Source organism: Eurypyga helias, unplaced genomic scaffold (genome assembly GCF_000690775.1).
Source record: "Eurypyga helias isolate BGI_N326 unplaced genomic scaffold, ASM69077v1 scaffold28088, whole genome shotgun sequence".
NCBI lineage: Eukaryota > Metazoa > Chordata > Aves > Eurypygiformes > Eurypygidae > Eurypyga > Eurypyga helias.
This window is the reverse complement of record NW_010265402.1, coordinates 1-18,516: the sequence shown is the minus strand read 5'-3', so window position 1 is coordinate 18,516 and position 18,516 is coordinate 1. Positions and strand designations below refer to the sequence as shown.

The 18,516-nt window shown below is 41.5% G+C and overlaps 1 protein-coding gene across 1 annotated transcript; it reads left to right on the top strand.

Moving 5' to 3' along the window:
- Positions 1-42: 42 nt before the first annotated feature.
- On the top strand, positions 43-17,248 carry CEBPZ (CCAAT/enhancer binding protein (C/EBP), zeta). Its single transcript, XM_010156737.1, has 15 exons — positions 43-1,611; positions 2,618-2,849; positions 3,406-3,580; positions 4,184-4,272; positions 4,762-4,815; positions 5,489-5,591; positions 6,861-6,929; positions 9,471-9,537; positions 10,917-11,017; positions 12,487-12,547; positions 13,695-13,903; positions 14,920-15,003; positions 15,897-15,958; positions 16,045-16,126; positions 16,940-17,248. Exons 1-15 carry the CDS (start codon positions 92-94, stop codon positions 17,077-17,079), a joined length of 3,048 nt encoding a protein of 1,015 aa, XP_010155039.1. The 5' UTR covers positions 43-91; the 3' UTR covers positions 17,080-17,248.
- The last annotated feature ends 1,268 nt before the right edge of the window (positions 17,249-18,516 follow it).

The window sequence follows — 18,516 nt, the reverse complement described above, 5'->3', positions numbered from 1 at the left end:
AGGTGTGGGGGGGCGGCGGGGGGAGGCGTTGGGAGCGCCGTCGGGCCCGCCTGTAACGGCCGTGCGCTGTCGCCCGCAGCAAGACTACTTGATGCTGTGCGCCGTGGACGAGGCGGAGGAGGTGGTGGATGGCGGCAAGAAGGACGCGATCGACGACCTGAAGGAAGGGGAGCTGGAGGCGTTCGTCAGCTCCCTGGGACTCGGCAAGTATGCAAAGAGTTGCCTGGTGGTGGAGGAGGGGGAGGAGGACGGGGACAGCGAGGAGAAAGAGAAGATCCCAAAGAAAGAGAAAAGCAAGAAAGAGAAAAGCAAGAAGGAAACCAACCCTCCTTCGTTAGAAGGGGGAAAAGAAAAAAAGGCCAAGGAAAAGGCCAGCGGTGTGAAAGGTGGCAAGAAGAAACAAGCTGGCAGTGATCAGGAGCAGCACCTTTCCGCAAAGAAAGAGAGGCCGGAAGAAGATTTTGAGTTTCATGCTAGGCAGGTGATACTGATCAAACCAGGGAGCAAATGGTATGACCTGGAATACACCAACGAATTCTCTTCAGAGACACAGAATCAGGTGCTTCTGTCCAAGTATAAGGCCTTGGCCCAAAAACTGTACCAGCATGAGATAGACCTGTACAAGAATAAGACAGATTATCAGAAGGGCGCCTCTTCGGCGTGGATGAAGACCGTCGTGTCGTCGGGTACCTTGGCTGACAGGATGGCAGCCATGACCCTTCTCATTCAGGACAGCGCTGTCCACAGTCTCGAGTTTGTTGAGAACTTGGTAAACCTCGTAAAGAAAAAGGGCAGCAGGCATCAGAGCCTCATGGCTTTGGATACATTCAAGGAGATTCTCATTTCAGATCTCTTACCAGATACTCGAAAATTATGGTCTTTTTCACAGCGACCATTTAACAAGATAGAAAAGATGTCGAGTGGCAACAGAGATTCAAGAGACAGGCGGTTGGTACTGTGGTACTTTGAGCATCACCTGAAACTGCAGGTGGCAGACTTTGTGCAAGCGTTAGAAACGCTCAGTCATGATTCCCTGACAGCAGCGAAATCCCGAGCGCTGGCAGTTGCCCACGAGCTTCTCTGTAACAAGCCTGAGCAGGAGAAAGTTCTGCTTGTTCAGCTGGTAAATAAACTGGGAGACCCTCAGAACAAAATCGCCACCAAAGCTTCTTATCTTTTGGAGACGTTACTTCACAGGCACCCAAATATGAAGGGAGTAGTGTGCAGTGAGGTGGAGAGGCTTTTGTACCGCTCAAACATTAATGTGAAAACGCAGTATTACGCCATTTGCTTTCTAAACCAGATAGTCCTCAGTCATGACGAAAGTGCCTTGGCTAACAAACTGGTAACTTTGTACTTTTGCTTTTTTCGGAACTGCATTAAGAAAAAAGATGTCGAATCCAAAATGCTCAGCGCTCTTCTTTGCGGGGTAAACAGAGCTTACCCTTATGCTGAGACTGGTGACCAGAAAGTCAAAGAACAGATGGACACGTTGTTTAAAGTTCTTCATCTTGTGAACTTTGGTACCAGTGTCCAGGCCCTGATGTTGCTGTTTCAAGTGATGGACTCTCAGCAGACTGTGTCGGATAGGTACTACGCAGCACTGTACAAGTAAGTGACAGGTTTGCGTTCTTTGCATGCAGTTCATTTTGTGAGCTAGTCACCATTAATTTAAAGTGGTAGAAACACTTACTTTGCTTTTAGGATCTTGCAGGTTTTGCATCTTGCTGCCTAAAAGTTAGACGTTTTGTATAAGCTAGAAGAAAAAGCATGTGATTTCTTTGACTTAGTGTGAGGATAAAACAAACAGTAGTGATAGGTCCTGAGAACATGACACATGTATTTCATCCTTTGCACTCTTTTCTGGTGGCGTGTTTTAATTCCAGATGTTCCTTGGAACTAATTGATAGCTACTTCTGAAATCGCTTTTATGGGTTCTGTGGTTTAGTCACCTAATAAACTAAAATCCTTTTTCCCTTTCTCATGGGGTTGGGAGTTAATATTGTATGAACAAATTCTTTAGATGTTTTAATTGGTGTAGTTGAAAAGCCTCGTGTTATAAAAGTATCTCTTTTTTTGTCCCAGCTGATTGTTTGGCCTCTGTAAGATCCTTACAGGCTTCTGTTTAGTAGACCAAAGGGAAGTTGCTGATTCTTTAAAAATGAGAACTCAACTTCCCCCAGAAGGTGCAACATATTTAAGGGTCTTCCTGTGCCTGGCAGCCTGGGAAAAATGTGGAGTAGAAAATGAACTTGCCAACGCATCTGCTCTGATTGTGGAGCATGCTAATTGCTAACCATTTTGTTTCTACTTTTTTGAACATCTGATTAGTTTCTCACTTTGAATATCTTAAATTGTGAAACTGTTTTCAGTTGAACTCAGTTTCTTTATATTTTCTCAGAGTGTTGGGTTGGTTCATCTTCAGTGTCTCATATCTAGAAATATTACACAGCTGCTGACAGTTCAGGGTTGATCATAATGGTTTTGAGTACTGGGGTGCAAGCTGTCACTGGTCTTTTAGGTAGCACTGAGAAGTGTAGGTGGTTGTTGCTAATAGCAGTTATTCTCCTGCGTGCATTATGACAACCAGCAATATTTTCTCCTGTGTTTTCTACAGGAAGCTTCTAGATCCTGCTTTAGCAACCTGCTCAAAGCCATCCATGTTTCTTAATCTTGTCTATAAATCCCTGAAGGCAGATGTAGTGCTACGGCGTGTGAAGGCTTTTGTGAAGAGGTTACTTCAAGTCACTTGTGGACAAATGCCACCCTTCATTTGTGGAACCCTGTACCTTCTGTCTGAGCTTCTGAAAGTAAAACCAGAGTTAAGGGTCCAGTTACAGGATCATGTGGTATACAACAATTCCTTTATCTCATCTTTTTTTCAATAAGAGCTAGTCTCATAAGCACCTTTCCCTAACCTGTTTATTTAAGTACTATATAACATAACATAACCCTCAGGTTGCTAATCATTATAACTGCATTAAAAATCTGCATAGACGAGGGTGTTGCAGGCATTGTCACTGGTGCTATGAACGTCATTCATGGAGAGAGGATTATTTTGCTAAATGCCTTATAATTAGGCAGGTAAACATTTTTCACCCCAAAGCTTTGTCAAAATATTGTGGGGTTTTTTCTGTCTGCTGTCTCTGATGTATAGCTAGGCAGGACTGGATTTTATTATTTTCTTTTTTCAGGTGGGGAGGGACCATTACACTTGTGTGATGTAAGCTGTAAAGTTCAGTTTTAAGTCCTGTATTAAGGCCAGAAGTCTGTGTTGCTTAAATATTGGCCATCATTTTTTTACATTTTTTAAGTAGCTTCTCAAGAACTGCATGTGTGTTTTTCTAACAAATCATAATAAAACTGGAAAGGAAAAGCTGTTTGCTAACATTAATTGTTGTTTAGGAGTCAGATGATGAAGAGTGCTTTAAGGATCAAGAAGAGGCTGAAGAGGATGAAGAAAAATTTGTGGATGCAGACAAAGAAGTTGAAAGTGAAGAGAGGAGCACAACGGAAAATTCTGCTAAACCAAACAATTCAAGTTCAGCGGCCTCATGGGTGCATCATCTGAATATGGGAGGTAAGTTAGCATGAAAATGTTAATTAATTCAACTTCTAACATTCCGTAACAGTGACATGTTGATGGAGACTTGTTGTAAGGTTAAGTGATTAAAACATTGTTTTAGTTTTTCAAATTGAAATTTGATTCAAAGCAATTGATCAGTTAGCTCAGTGGTGGCAGAGACTGTAGGACTCTGCCAGCGTGTTTCACTTCACGCAGTTTATCGCGTCTGTGCCTAAGCAATAAACAGGATTGGGATTTTTTGCTTCCAAGTTCTGATGTCTTCAGAGCAGTATAGCCGAGGTTAGGACAGGTAACTGCTCTGTCGCTGGTGGAGCTCGTTAGAACAATCTGTCTAGCTCTGAACATGCGTCTAGTTTCAGTCTTTTCTGAGGGCCTTTTGGAACAGAGCACGGTTTTGCAGGAGCTTCCCTGGCAGCATCTGTGCACCTGGTCATACACTGAGGAAGAGCAGCTGAATATAACCGTTCCTTGCTACTGAATGAATCTGAGGCCTGTCCAGCTAGGTGTGATGGGCAGCATTACTGGCATAATGAAATGAAAATAATACTGTCATAAAGATGCCTGAGGAAATTTGTTTCCATCTCCCCTGCCCTATAGGCAGGAAGAGTGGAGCTTTGTATGATCCTATGCACCGAAGTCCGTTATACTGTGGTGCTGAAAGTACAAGCCTTTGGGAACTGAAGAAGGTAAGGCATTCTTATGTTGCTGATCACTCTTTTTCTTAGTGTGGCTCGTGTATTGAGTGAAGAAAATTTAGTTAGTTATTCGTGGAGTAGCTCCCTGAGTAGCGTGACGGAAAGGTTCGACACATTGTTCAGCTTGAAGCTTGTGTACGTTACATACCACACTGATATTCCAGCGTAAAGAATAGGAATTTTTAAGTGGAGGTTTGAATAATAATAGTTTTTGACTTTGGATCTTAGCTTTGTTTCAATAAAGCTTTTCAGTGTTGAATTAAATAAAATTGCAAGTGAGGATGTATTTAGTTAATACAAACAGAAGATGGGAACTTGGAGTTCTTCAGTTGTTCAAGGGCAGAGCACGCCAGCCTCGTGCTGCTGCGGCGAGTTACAGTGTGGTCTTACGACAGTGGTGTTGTCAGAGTATGCCATATCAACACGAATGGTTGCATTTGTTTTTAAAGCAGAAATAAATGTGATTTATGTATTTTTCAGCTTTCTGAACATTTTCATCCATCTGTGGCTCTCTTTGCAAAAACAATTCTAGAAGTAAGTGCTTTTACTAGTCTGTAGCTTTGAAGTTTGATTTTTGTGTTAACTGTCTTTTGCCATTTGAAAAAATACTTTATAAAGCCTGCTTGCACTCTGCATGTAACTAGCAGCTCTGCAGCACTGTAGCATACACTCAAATGCAAAGTTCTTCATGGGATTACAGTGTTTTATCTAAAGGAGGCTGCTCGTGGAAGTAATTAACTTGGTAAAAATATGGGTATTACATGATTCTTAAAGCTTTTTAGAGTTTTGGTCTATCTTTTTATTTGAAGTGTGTTTTTTATTTGGGGAACCCTGCAGTGGGAATACTGTTGTAATATCATGCCCGAAATACACAAACCTACACAAACAGATATTTAAAATTTGAATATATGGTGTCCAGATAGTGCTGAGTATTAACTGCTATTAACACAGTACATTTCAGGGCAGTACATCACTGAAATAAAGTGAAGGAGGTGTTTTTAGTTAAGAAAATACTGAAATTCCAGAAATAAGAACCTGTACAGGAGTCTATTAATTAGTCAGGCTTAAGTGATGAAGTATCCCCAAGTCTTTTGTCTTTTTCAGGTGTGGTTTAATGTTGTTCTTGCACTGTCCGAGTCCTGCGGCTTTAGTTTCTGTCTTTCTAAGGTGAAGACCTTAATGATTTTTGGCTTTTTTCTTCTTTCAGGGAAATCCCATTCAGTACTCTGGTGACCCTTTGCAGGATTTCACGTTAATGAGATTCTTGGATCGCTTTGTGTACAGAAATCCCAAAGTCCATAAAGGCAAAGGTATGAATTTCTCTGTACATATTAGCACGTGATTTTGATTATTGATGCTGACCAAATTCTTTTTCTCTCAAATTGCTAAGTAGCCATTTGTGCTTGTTGAGTATTTGGGGTGCATGTGGTGCAACAGAGGAGTGTAACAGTCTTTAGGGCTGCAAGAGAGTTGTCTGCAACTCAGAACCAGCTGACAGTCACGTACTGCTGCCTCTCACATCCGCAGTGCAGAAATTGCTAACGGAATTAGCAAAGTGATAGGGGGATGTAACAACTACAGAATGGTTGAGGTTGGAAGGGACCTCTGGAGGTCATCTGCTCAAGCTGGGCCACCAGTGCTCAGTCACCCTTGCAGTGAAAAAGTGTTTCCTGATGTTCAGACGGAGCCTCCCATGTTTCAGTTTTGCGCCTATTGTCTCTGGTCCTGTCAACTGGGCACCACTGGAAAGCACCTGGCTCTGCCTTCTTCACATTCTCCCTTCAGGTATTTATATACAGTCATGAGATCTGCCCTGAGCCTTCCCTTCTCCAGGCTGCGCATTCCCAGCTCTCCCAGCCTTCACTCATAGTAGAGCTGCTCCAATTCCCTCTAACCATCTTTGTGGCCCTTCCCTGCACTCTCTACAGCACCTCCATCTTTCCTGGGAGACTGGAGAGGCCAGAGCTGGACACTTCTCCCTTCAGGTATTTATATACAGTCATGAGATCTGCCCTGAGCCTTCCCTTCTCCAGGCTGCGCATTCCCAGCTCTCCCAGCCTTCACTCATAGTAGAGCTGCTCCAATTCCCTCTAACCATCTTTGTGGCCCTTCCCTGCACTCTCTACAGCACCTCCATCTTTCCTGGGAGACTGGAGAGGCCAGAGCTGGACACAGCCCTCCAGATGTGGCCTCACCAGTGCTGAGCAGAGGGGCAGGATCACCTCCCTCCACTGGCTTGGCAACACTCCTCATCCAGCCCAGGAGACCATCAGCCACCATTGTCCCAGCAGCTCCTTTCTGGCTCACGGACAACTTGGCATCCACCAGGATGCCCAGGCCTTTTCTGCCAGGCTGCTTTTCAGCCGGACAGCCCCCAGCACGCACTGGTGCATGGGACAGTTCCTCCCCGGGTGCAGGATGCTGCGCTTCCCCTTGTTGAACTGCAGGAGGTTCCTGTCAGCCTATTTCTCCAGCCTGTCCAAGTCCCTCTGGATGGCGATGCTGGTGTATCACCACTCTACCCAGTTTTGTATCAATAGTAATATACTAATTTGTTTCTGCTTTACATTCTGCTACAGAAAACACCAGCAGTGTGGTCATGCAGCCGAAGAAGAAGCAGTTCATGAAAGATTCGCGGAACCTTGCAGGTAAGCCAGCCCCTTTACAGTTAACATTATGATGGCTAAAGAACTCCTCTGATTGTTGTAGACCTGTGTCATCTGTGCTGCCTTGGCTATTTCTGTTAGCAATAAAAGAAAGTCTTGTCCATCAGGAGTGCAGTGGTGGTCCCTGATGTTCAGGATCAGGTCTAATCTTCCTGTAAGGGTGCGTGGAATCTCAACATCTGAAACTTTGGATCCAGTGAATCATTTTAAGAACAAATGACAGAGAAAGACAGTTACCTCAACTGTTAGCCTCTTGAGTAGGAAAACACTTTACCTTCTACTGTAGCACTTGGCTTTAAACATTAAAATTTTTTTAAGATCTTTCTTTTCTCTCCCTCAGTTGTCAGTTACTTTCTGTTGCAGTAATTCCTTTTTCTTACGCAATGCATGATGAAGATCATACCTGCTGTTTAGCTGTCTCATTAAGAAATGTGTAACAGCAGAGGACGGAGCTATTGCAAACTGCACGCCTTGTTTTCTGTGCTGCTTTTGCTATGACCTGTGTATGCTTCCTATCCTTCTCTTACACTAAGTTACCTTTTTCCTGCATCCCTGTAAAAGGAAATACACTCCCTGGGTAAAGAGTAGATTTGTAATCTTGTAAAAACTTGTTTATAAAGTTCTTGTATAAAAATACTGTTGCAGATTTGCTTGCAGCTGACAAGGTGACCACTTAGGGCAGAAAAAAGACTGAAAAAAGCCTCAGTATTTATTCCAGCTAATGATATTTGTAGTTAGAAGAGCAATGTGTTAGGGCACAAAGCTCAGAGGGACACAAGGTTATAAAATACTAAGTTTTCTGCTCACAAACAAGCCATTTTTATGGCTGGCATCCTGGTTTCACGAGTGATTTTTAAAGTTCTTAAAAATACCTAAAATGAAACAAAATCTTTAAAACTTCTTTAAAATGCTGGTCTAGCAGTAGTTAATATAGTAGTATTGCGTGGTTAATGTTTTTATTTGTTTCTAAGTTAACCATATAACAACTTTTATTCTGTTGATTATGACTGAAAAGTGACTTAATCTCAGAAAATGGATTTATGTAATGATTTAAATCACATTAAGATCTTTAGCTAAATAGTATGGATTACTCCACACAATGCCACAGCTGCAGCTATTGTTAGGATTAGCGTAAGGTATCCTTGGCACTGTTATTTTGCTAAGAGTCTGCCCACCTCCGGAGAGAGGCCACCTGTTGTCTAGTCCAACTGTAACAGGCAGGATCAAGGGCAGGATTTGGTGGCAAGAACCAGTAACTAAAAAATTGGGGTAAACCATCAAGAAAACATGCTGCTTGAGGAGAGAAGAGGTACCATCTTCAGTGGCAGAATGTCTGTAACATTCCCTGGGATGTACTTTCCTTTTAACTTTAGGTCTGTTGAGTTGCAGAGAGGTTTTAGTTACACAGATTCGCTGAGGTACCTTTACTGATGCATGGTTTTATGGCTATCAGAGCTTAAAGTAGGAATTTATACCTGGAATGCATTTGAAAGTACAGTTTGTTTATCACATTCTTTAGTTTATTCTGAGTTAAAGGAGCAGACTGAGCACTTAGAACTGGATTTGAGGAATTTTAAGTGTTCTACAAATGAAACATCTGATACAAAAATATGGCTATATTGATACATGAGTACAAAAATCTGCACTTGTTGCATGTAGCTGGTCTCTGAGGCTTAGAGAACTGAGACTGCAAATCCTCTGGTACCTTCTATTGTTCATTTGAAGAGTCCTCCTGTGAGTATGCTGATCTGATTTCAGAAACTTGGGCCCTTGTCACTTAGAAAATATAAAAATATATGCCCATATTTTGCCTCAGTTCCTCGGAAATGGAGGCAGGATGAGGCTCAATCCCTTCTTCCACATGCTCAGCTGGTGTATGGTCCTGCCTTGCAGCTACTGATGAGCATTTCTACTGCCTAACGCTCCCGGCAGAAGCAGTTCCAGTATTTTAGTGCGTGACAGCAAGTTTATTATATTTCCTAGATATCTAATCTAAATCTGGAAGAAGTTCTTCACTGAGGGGGTGGTGAGGCACTGGAACAGGTTGCCCAGAGAAGCTGTGGATGCCCCAACCCTGGAAGTGTTCAAGGCCAGGCTGGATGAGGCTTTGAGCAACCTGATCTAGTGGAAGGTGTCCCTGCCCATGGCAGGGGGGTTGGAACTACATGGTCTTTAAGGTCCCTTCCAACCCAAACCAGTCTGTGATTCTAAGATCCCTATTTTTTTTTCTTTTTTTAAAATGCATTCCTACTGTAGGTGATTGAAAAACCTCCCTTGCTGGTATATAAATTCAAACATGGTTAGGGCTATGCTTCTTGAGTTTTTCCATGGGATCTGTTCATATCTAAGTATCAGTATATACACCAAGAACTGTTCGTTTGAAGGGGTTTTGAGATGAGCTTCACTTTATTTACTGGATGACACTGGGTACCTGTGTACTGTCTGTGCATGCTGATTAACCTTCTAAAAGAATAACAGTCATGTCAACTTGAGGTAAAATCAGTTCTTTTCTTGGTTTTGCAGTCAACAGTAAGGAATTCCGTGCCAAAGATGAAAGCAAAATCCCAGTGGATGAAGTGTTTTTTCACAGGTAATGAAATTCTTGTGAACACTCGTTTTAAGTGTTGTTTTTTAATGCAGTGCCATCAAACCCCATTACATTTCATAGGTATTCTCTGGTATTCCAGGTGTTTGCAAAATGGGATTAATTTGGGTGACTTGTGATGATAGTACTTCCCTTAGAATGTAATTTCAACATTTGTTGTTGATGAACAAAGGCAATCAGTGCTTGTAGTCTAGACTTCAGTAAGTTGACGTTGTAATAAAGAAGCCTTAAACTATGGGTAATGATGAATGTCTTGGGGGTTGTAATTTTTATGCATTAGAAGTATATTTAAAAAAACCTGGAATATACCTTGCTTACGTTATTAGCATCAAAGCTAATTAGAATGGAACAGTGCAAAACAAGCAGGAGTTTGTGTATTTTTTTTATCAATCATAGTTCTTTCAGTTTAGTTGGATTTCCTTTTAGATTATGATATCAAAAATAGAGCTGTAACACTAAAACTGGAGTGATATGTATTTGGCAAACATTTGTTCTTACTAGATCAAAATACTGGTTACCTGTGAGTGTCTTCTTTGGAAATCAGTGTCTGAATTAACTTAATTTATTTTGTTTAATTCACTTTGGCAGTTTGTGGGGTTTGTTTGTTTGTTTGTTTAATATATTCATTGCTGTAGGGGCTGTTAAATTTTTTTGAAGTATCAGGTTAATGGAACTTACTAATTTTAAATAGCTGATATTATAATATTCAGGAATGTAATGTTAGTTCATAAATAAAATAGTGGTATTACTTTTGAGGTTAAAGAAAAGCAGCTTAAAAACATGCCCCTGCCTGAAAAGTTAACAGTATTGTCACACTGAAGGTGGCTGAAACTGAGATTACACATTTGAAGGCTGAGCTCTTTTGCTCTTGTATATGATACTTGCTTTCTGTGCTTGGTGGTTCTTTATTATGAAGTGAAGGGGGGAGAGTGGTTTAAAATGGCTGAGAGAAGGTAAAACTAAGCACACAAGAAAGAGGGCGGTGGGAAAATTTAACAGAACTTAACGGATGAATCTTTTACATATTTCCGGTGCCCCCCAATTAGATTCCAGTGGAACTCCACCCTTTTGTCATTATAAGGCAGATTTTGATACGTTTCTTGTGCCCTTTTACAAGTTCACTATGTTCAAAATAATTTCTGGCACCTTTGGCTGTGAAATTTCTCAGTTTTAAATCTTGCAGTAGTGGCTTACTCTTTGAAAAACAAAATATAAATCTGATTTGAGATGTCTTTGAAACCATTACTTGCAGTTTTCAAACGGCAACATCTGCGTGAAATAATCTGCATGTGGTTGCTTTTTAAAAATCTGTCATGAAGATCATCACCTGTAGTTTTGTGTTTGAGAGCAATGTATTATTTCAGATTTTATTCGAAGTTCGATAAGAGGAGAGAGAAACAGAAGCGTCAGGATGATGAAGAAAGCGTGGAAGATGTAGATGATGACGAATTTGAAAGAGCATTGGGTAAGGTGGTGTTTTTCCTTGCGGTAACTATCCCAATATTTTCTGCTTTTGAGATTTATTCATTTATCCTTTTTATAGCTCATACTGTGTAAAAGAGTGAAATACAGGAATATGGAAGTGGAAGAAAACTGGCTTTCCAACTCCCATTCTGTGCTACTACAGCCAGGGTTCATACTGTCCCTCACGTAAGCCAGCTGGATGGCCATCTCCTAAAAGGGGTCTTGCTCTTGCTACTGCAGTAGCGCTCAGCTTGTTCAAATGGTTGGAAACAGTCTGATTTTTGACCATAAGCTCATGACTGGCAGTTTCATGCCTTTTTGTTCTTTTCCTAATGGAGTCTGAGAGTTTAATAGCTTTTTCTAACAGCATGTAACATGTGCTTCTATTCTTTCTTCACTGCTTCATCTTTTTCAGTCTTCTGTACAGTTTCTCCCATCATTCCTAACATCCTTCATGAGGCTGTTCGTTCAGTTAGGTCCTTGGCAAACTTCTGCAGGAGTCTTAGCTCTTCCCGTAGCATATACTTTGTTTGCTGTGGAGTCAGTGTATGGCTTGTTGCAGGACCAAAATATGTTAGTGGACCAGAAAATGTCCATTATTTTATGATTTAATGCACGTATTTGGAAAAGCAAAAAATCCAGTTAGCTCTCCGTAACTGCTCTGTACAATATTTTATGAGAATTCGGAAAACCCTTAGGAGGATTCTTACTTTGTGACGCAATTAGTATGATCTTGGAACAAGACTCTGTTACTGACTGTGGTGGCTGTTTTATTGTTAGGATCTGTAATAGGTTAGCTGAGAGTTTTCTCCATAAATTCAGAAGCTTAAATAACGGACCCTCTCACGTTAGCGTTTGCTGTTTGAAACAGAATGGTTGTGATTTTTCAGATTTTGGTTTCACCTGCTATTTTATATAGCAGTTTATTCCTAACTGAATCCTACGATAGGAGCTTTTAACCTCTAGTCTGCTTGCTTTTCTGTCAAAAATGATGACAAATACTTCTAATCTGCAAACTAAAATATGATTTAGCTGGTAGGACACTTGCATGGGGTATCATAATGGGGGTCTTTGTTTTATCTGGGTTGGAGGAAGTGTTTGAGACTTGCGATATCCCACTGTCCAACTGAGTGTGAATCACTGGGCAATTGGGTGTCCGTTTGTGTCTGCCTGCTTCCCACGTCATCTGGTTCTGGCCAGAAGTTACATCCTGGGTAAAAGAAATCTTTCATTATTTTTCAAAGAAAAATACTTTTTCAGAAGAAGTCCAGTTAGCTTTAGGTAACTCTTTTGTGGAGTATTTTTCTGTAGGAGTGTGAACCCTTTGGTATCAGGGCCCTTTGTTGCTGATGCAGATCACAGAACCTGTTCAGGAAAATGATACCTAAATATAATACATTTTGCAGTGACTTCATATTTCTTTGTTTGACTTTGTCTTAAAGTACTAATGATTTCCCCCCCCCGCCCCAGATACATTTGAAGCTGCTGATAACGCCATTGATGTTGGCCAGGATGACCTTGATTTTGCTGGGTAAGGCTTTAAATTGGTTCTTTCATCTCTTGTTTTCACACCTGTGTGAAGTTTTAATCTGCAGAATTGAATAGAGCTTTTTCAGAAAGACTCAGAATATCTCCTTGCGAGAAAGGCAGTGGCAGCTGAACACTGGGTAATGCTGCTTTTTGGCACCTCCCACAGTGGAGCAGCGTGATCCTGTGGTGCTTACAGTCTGCTGGCTTGACACGAGACCTGTAGTATTTCATTGATACAATGCAGTGCCCCAGTAAGAAAGGTAGTATCTCACTTGTGCTGCGTCGTCTCGGGTTTCTGTGCGAGAATTACCAAGTACAAAAGTAAGCAGAACGAGGCATAATGGTACTGCTGCTGTAAGGACTGGTTGTAACTGGACCTAACGCCGTAAATAAACTTTGTGGAATCTGGAATCACAGAGCTCGATTCTCAGGAAGTCAGCAGTTTTATTAATCATAGAATCATTTAGGTTGGAAAATGCCTTTAAGATCATAGAGTCCAACCATGAGTGATTAAGTAGCCTCTTTTTTACTTAAAGTATCTGCAGTACAGCTTTTGAATCGGCACAGAAACCTTTTTTCTTGAGGTGAAAGGAGAATTAAAGCCTAAACTTCTAGTGAAACCTGAGCATTTTTGTGATCTGGACCGGTGTGGGTCAAAAATAGTGAAGAGGAGACAAAGACCAACTAACCATCTGTATGTGAAAAACCATGTTTCCTTTCATAAGGAAAAAAACTCCACCAAAACCAAAAAACCCAAACCACCATCAAAATAAACCAGATGTCTTATTTCTTCTTTTAGTAGAGTTGCTAGCGATACCAGCAATTTGTGTTTGACAGAAAAGGCTTTCTTAAAAGGAGCAAAGGCACATAGGAGATAAACTACTGAAGATGATATTTCTGTTAATTTGGGAATAAGATTCTCTCCAGAACTTCTTAAAATAGTTCACGTTTGTAATACCGTTCCATATGCTGATAGTGAAAACGTACCTGAGTGCGTCATACGCGTTTCTTAGGTCTCAGCCTCCATTTACAGTCGTTTGCAATGATGTTGAACTCTCCTAATGTAGTGCTGCCGGTAGATAGATGTTGTCTGGCTGCAAACTGTATTTTGCCAGATGAAGGGCTAAGCTTGTTGCATATTTTTTTAGTAATATAAAAAAGAAAACCAGAGGTGACAAGAAAGGCCAGAGAAGTGAGGAATCCAGTGCTGACTGGGGGGATTCTGATGATGAAGATGAATTCAGTGATCTGGATGATGAAGAAGTTTCCTTAGGAAGTATGGAGGAAGACTTTGGAGAAGATATGGATGAAGAGGGAGGTGTATTTATGGATGTGTCTGATGATGATAACAGCCTAGGTAAAGTACCATTTATTATCAAAAAGCTTTAAAAATAGGTTATCTAATACGTAATCATATATAAATTCAGATTTAGTTATTTACATGGGAGGTTTGGCTTTTAAGTAAAGATGTGACAAGTCCCTCTCTGGACAATGAAGTCTTAAAAGAAACATTTCCTGGCAGTCTCCTAGGTAAGAGTGGGAATTGGACATCTGAGTATAAAAACTTGCAAACAAGGCACGTTTCTTTCAGTCCGAAAACACTGGCAGTAACGTAGGGAGCTGTATGCACAAATAACTGGCTACAGTAGGTGGAAATGTTAAAAGACCTGAAAAAGAAAACCACCTGGTACTTCATAATTTTTTAATTTCTCTGTATCTAGTTAATGTTGATTTTTTTTTTTTTGTAGGTGACGTAACTTTTATTTAAATTGCTGTCATGTAATAGCTTACTTTTCCAATACAGCGATGCACCCAAAGATTTATTACCGCAGTAATAACAACTGATGGTTGCATCTGCGTGGGTTTATTATCTTTTCAACTGAAAAGCAAAGTTTACACAGTATAGGCTTTATGTGACTGGAAAAGCACAAATTGATGGAGTATTTCAACTAATGACTTAGGGTCACAGGAATATGAATGAGGGTAGAGGAGGTAAACTATTCATACAGCTCTTAACATACTAATCTTCCATGAGATTATCATTTCACCAAACTTGCCAAGCAGATATTCAAGGTTTAGGTAACACCTGCTTTTAGCCTTCATGTTTTATGTCTTAGTAGAGTATTTCATTCATATTTGGTGCTGTGGAAAAAAAAAAAAAAGCATGACGAATTTTTAATTATCTGGGTTGAAGAAATCCAAGATCTGATTGTGCGCTGTGTTTTAAACTCTTCTTCATAAAGGCTCAGACCATTACGATAAATATGCCTAAAAAGAAACTTTAGTCGCCTCTGGTGTGCTTTAAATACGGGGATATGGTGTGAGAATGAGGGATTGATGTATCTATCTTTTTTTTTTTTTTCCTTCTGACAGACCCAAACAGTGATAAGCAATTCAAGTCTGTCAGTAAAAAGGGCAAGAGAAAGCAAGATAAGAATTTTGTAGGATCACTTGAAGGTAAGGAAACACTGCCATCATTTCCATTTGAGAAAGCTTAATACAGTCTGGAAAATTTGGGAATCAGAGGCTTTTTAGTACAGTAGATTATCTAAACTTTTGGATCTGGGTTCAGATTTGAATAAACCATAAATGGAGTTGGTCTTACCCATTTCCTCCAACCCTGCGTGGCCTAATTCAGAGTGACAGTCTGATGTTGAAGGACGGGGAGTCGAAGGAGGAACTTTTGAAGGAAGGGTGGAGTTGTACTGGCGGTCTGTGCATCTGTTACTAATCACAGAATGGTTTGGGTTAGAAGGGACCTTAAAGACCATCTAGTGCCAGCTCCCCTGCCATGGGAAGGGACATCCTCAACTAGCCCAGGTTGTTCAAACCCCGCATCCAGCCTGGCCTTGAACACTTCGAGGGATGGGGCATCCACAGCTTCTCGGGGCAACCTGTTCCAGTGCCTCACCACCCTCTCCGTGAAGAATTTCTTCCTGATATCCAATCTAAATCTCCCCACTTTCAATTTAAACCCATTGCCCCTTGTCCTGTCACTACAGGCCCTTGTAAAAAGTCCCCCCCCAGCTTCCTTGTAGCCCCTTCAGGTACTGGAAGGCTGCAATAAGGGCTCCCCGGAGCCTTCTCTTCTCCAGGCTGAACAAGCCCAACTCTCTCAGCCTGTCCCCATAGCAGAGGTGCTCCAGCCCTAACACGCGATACACATATCTGTGCTATTTAGTTCTTGGTTGGGAACTTTTTTCCCCTTTTTTTAGGGGAGGTGAAGAATAAAGGTTTCTAACACAGCTCTTTTAGATGGTCTCGTTAAATAAATCAAAAAATGGTAACACTTTTAGTTTCTTTGTGAACTTGAAATTCTGTCTCATAAGAGTAATACTTTCTGTTTGAAGGATTCAGCCGAGGAAAGAAGAGAAAACTCAAAGATGCCAGCATACTAGCATCTGCAGAAGAGGTAAGTTGGATCAGTGCTTAGCAGAAAGTGATCAAACATTTTACTTATTTCTTTGTAATAAAATACTACAATTTCTGTCTCTGAAGTTTGGCTATCTACTGGACGAAAATGCTGGGTCTAAGTTTGACAATATCGGAATGAACGCCATGGCCAACAGAGATAACGCAAGTAAGTACATGCTACAAACAGCAGGTAGTTGTAATGCTGGTTTGCCTCTTTGCCTTCAGATTCTGTACTTAAAAAGATGTACCTTCTTTAACTGAAATACACATGCGGTCAGAAGTCACAATAGGGACGGTAGCTCAGTATCAGTAAGACATGAGTTAGTTTTCTCCAGCTATGAGGATGCCCAGTGCTAGTATTTACTGTGACTATTGGAGTGAATAAGGCTCCGGAGAAGAGGAAAAGGCCATCATGTTGCCCTTTCACACTGTAAATAAGGACAGGCAGTACGCCATTGATGAAGCGTTCATGTGAATTTTGTTCCAATACGGAGTGACCTGGATTCTTGTGAAGGCAAGACGTAAGGCATGTTTGTCTTTACCTACCTACTGGAGTATTTCCTGGCAGTACTGGGAAGCAGAAGTAGTTTCCCAGAAACAACTCTAATGAATTAAATGTGTATGTACTGACCAAATAATCAGTTCTTTGTAGAGCTTTTACAAGTCCTGTGGGTGTCACCTGAAAAATGTTAACAGCAGCACTCAAACCCCACATACTCCTAACACAAGCATGTCTAGCATTAGTAAAATGCAGAGCAATGGCAAGAGTGGCCTTAAACCCTGAGATTCTGAGATGGTAGGGCATGTTTTGGGAAGTGAAAAACACCAAACTTTCTCCGGCATCAAAAAAAATGGCAGCTTGCACTTTATTAACATTTGTAAATACAGTAGCCAAGCTTTAACTTCACCATGATTCATCTGCTCTCCACATCATGGTAAGAGGTATTCATCTCCTTATTTCTCACCTTTCCTCCAACAGATATCAAACAGATCCAGTGGGAAATAGAGCGTGACAAGTGGCTTCACAATAGGGATGTGAAAAGCATCATCAAAAAGAAGAAACAGTTCAGGCACAGGGGGCTGAAAAACAAGTACAAAGGCAAGAAAGCAAAAAGATGAACAGGACATTTTAATATGGACATTTTAATGATAATTATTCTAAAATAATTTTTAAATGGATCACTCATCTTTCTTACTTTAGTTCTTGCTGCTTAACCATGTCATTTGGTCATTCTCCCTTATGCCGTGAATTCCAGACCACTCGTTGGATTTGTAATACACTGAAAAATAAGAAAATCCACGTCAGCTGTAAGTTAGGCACAGCTCGAAGTTTCGTTGGACGTATAGTCCTTCAGTTCTGAGGACTCGTGTCCAACAGCCTGACCCTCCAGCCACACCTAGGCGTAACAGCAAACACCCCTGCAAGGTCTCCTGGGGAAGCTGTAAGCAATAATAGTCAGTTTTATACATAAGATGTGACAGAAGCTTCAGCTGTTCTTCTGAAGGCAACAACCACGAACCTACCTTCCAGAATTGATGGAAACCTCTTCTGCATTGTGTATCTGAAATCTGACAAGAAAGACAAATCACAGTTACTTTATCCAACATACCTTAAGACAAATCAAATGCACTATTTTTGTAACTAGATCAGTTTTACCTGAGTTTGTTTGAGCTCCTGAGTTACAACCACCATTAAATGTACTTTTTTAAAAACTGCATCACAGACCATATTCAGGTTACTCATATGCGCAGCCCTATCATCACTGTTCTCTGAGCTTCCTCACAACTGTGATAGCCAAATACAAGCTACAGATTCAAAGGAAGCTGGATGCCTCTCTCAGACTGACATGAAAATGGGGAAAACTACTAAGAGCCTGCCTGTACCAGAATCTGGAGTAACATGCAAACTGATATAGTGTAGGTGAAGTCCAGTTTGAACATGGTGTAAGGCCACACTACTGCTGAGATGGGTGGGCTCGCACCCTCCCAGCCACAGCAGCAGCTGCCTTCCGGATCGCACTGACCCTGCTACAGGGACCAACTGCCTTTCCTTTGCAGGGCGCAGGTCTGTCAAACTAGCGCTGCGCCCTGCAGAGCCCTGAATGCAAAACAAGGCCACTGCTGTGCAGAGCAAGTCTGGCAGTGGCTGAGATGGTGCCTGGCTTATTTTCCACTTACCTAGGCACTGAGTCCCTAAGTCTGTGAGACTCAAGAGGCTGGAGCTGAATCACCTGGAAGATGCTGCTGGCTGCCTGGTCCACTTGCCAGCTGGGTCTGTCCTCAGCCTGGGACATGTTAAGTCACAGAGCCGGCAAGACCCAGAAGCAAGCCAGAGCATTGCTTCAATGGCTGAACATGATGCCTGGAGCAGGATTGATCAGTTCTTGCCTCAGCTGCAGACAGCCTCTCCTTTTCAAGCCCCTGTGTGAGCTGCTGTTTCCAGCAAAACGCACACGGTTTTTGTTTTGTAGAATTAAATGACAGCTCGTTCTTTAACAGCTGCCTTCGAGGTTCCACGTCAACAGGCCCCTACTGTGTTCCTACACGCCAAACTAC

What these genes read in the sequence shown, in the direction of transcription:
- CEBPZ (XM_010156737.1), top strand. Translation starts at nt 92, where the DNA reads ATGCTGTGCGCCGTGGACGAGGCGGAGGAGGTGGTGGATGGCGGCAAG. An exon ending in AGATTCGCGGAACCTTGCAG is followed by an intron (nt 6,930 to 9,470) that starts GTAAGCCAGCCC and finishes TTGGTTTTGCAG; the next exon opens with TCAACAGTAAGGAATTCCGT. An exon ending in TTTTGTAGGATCACTTGAAG is followed by an intron (nt 15,004 to 15,896) that starts GTAAGGAAACAC and finishes TTCTGTTTGAAG; the next exon opens with GATTCAGCCGAGGAAAGAAG.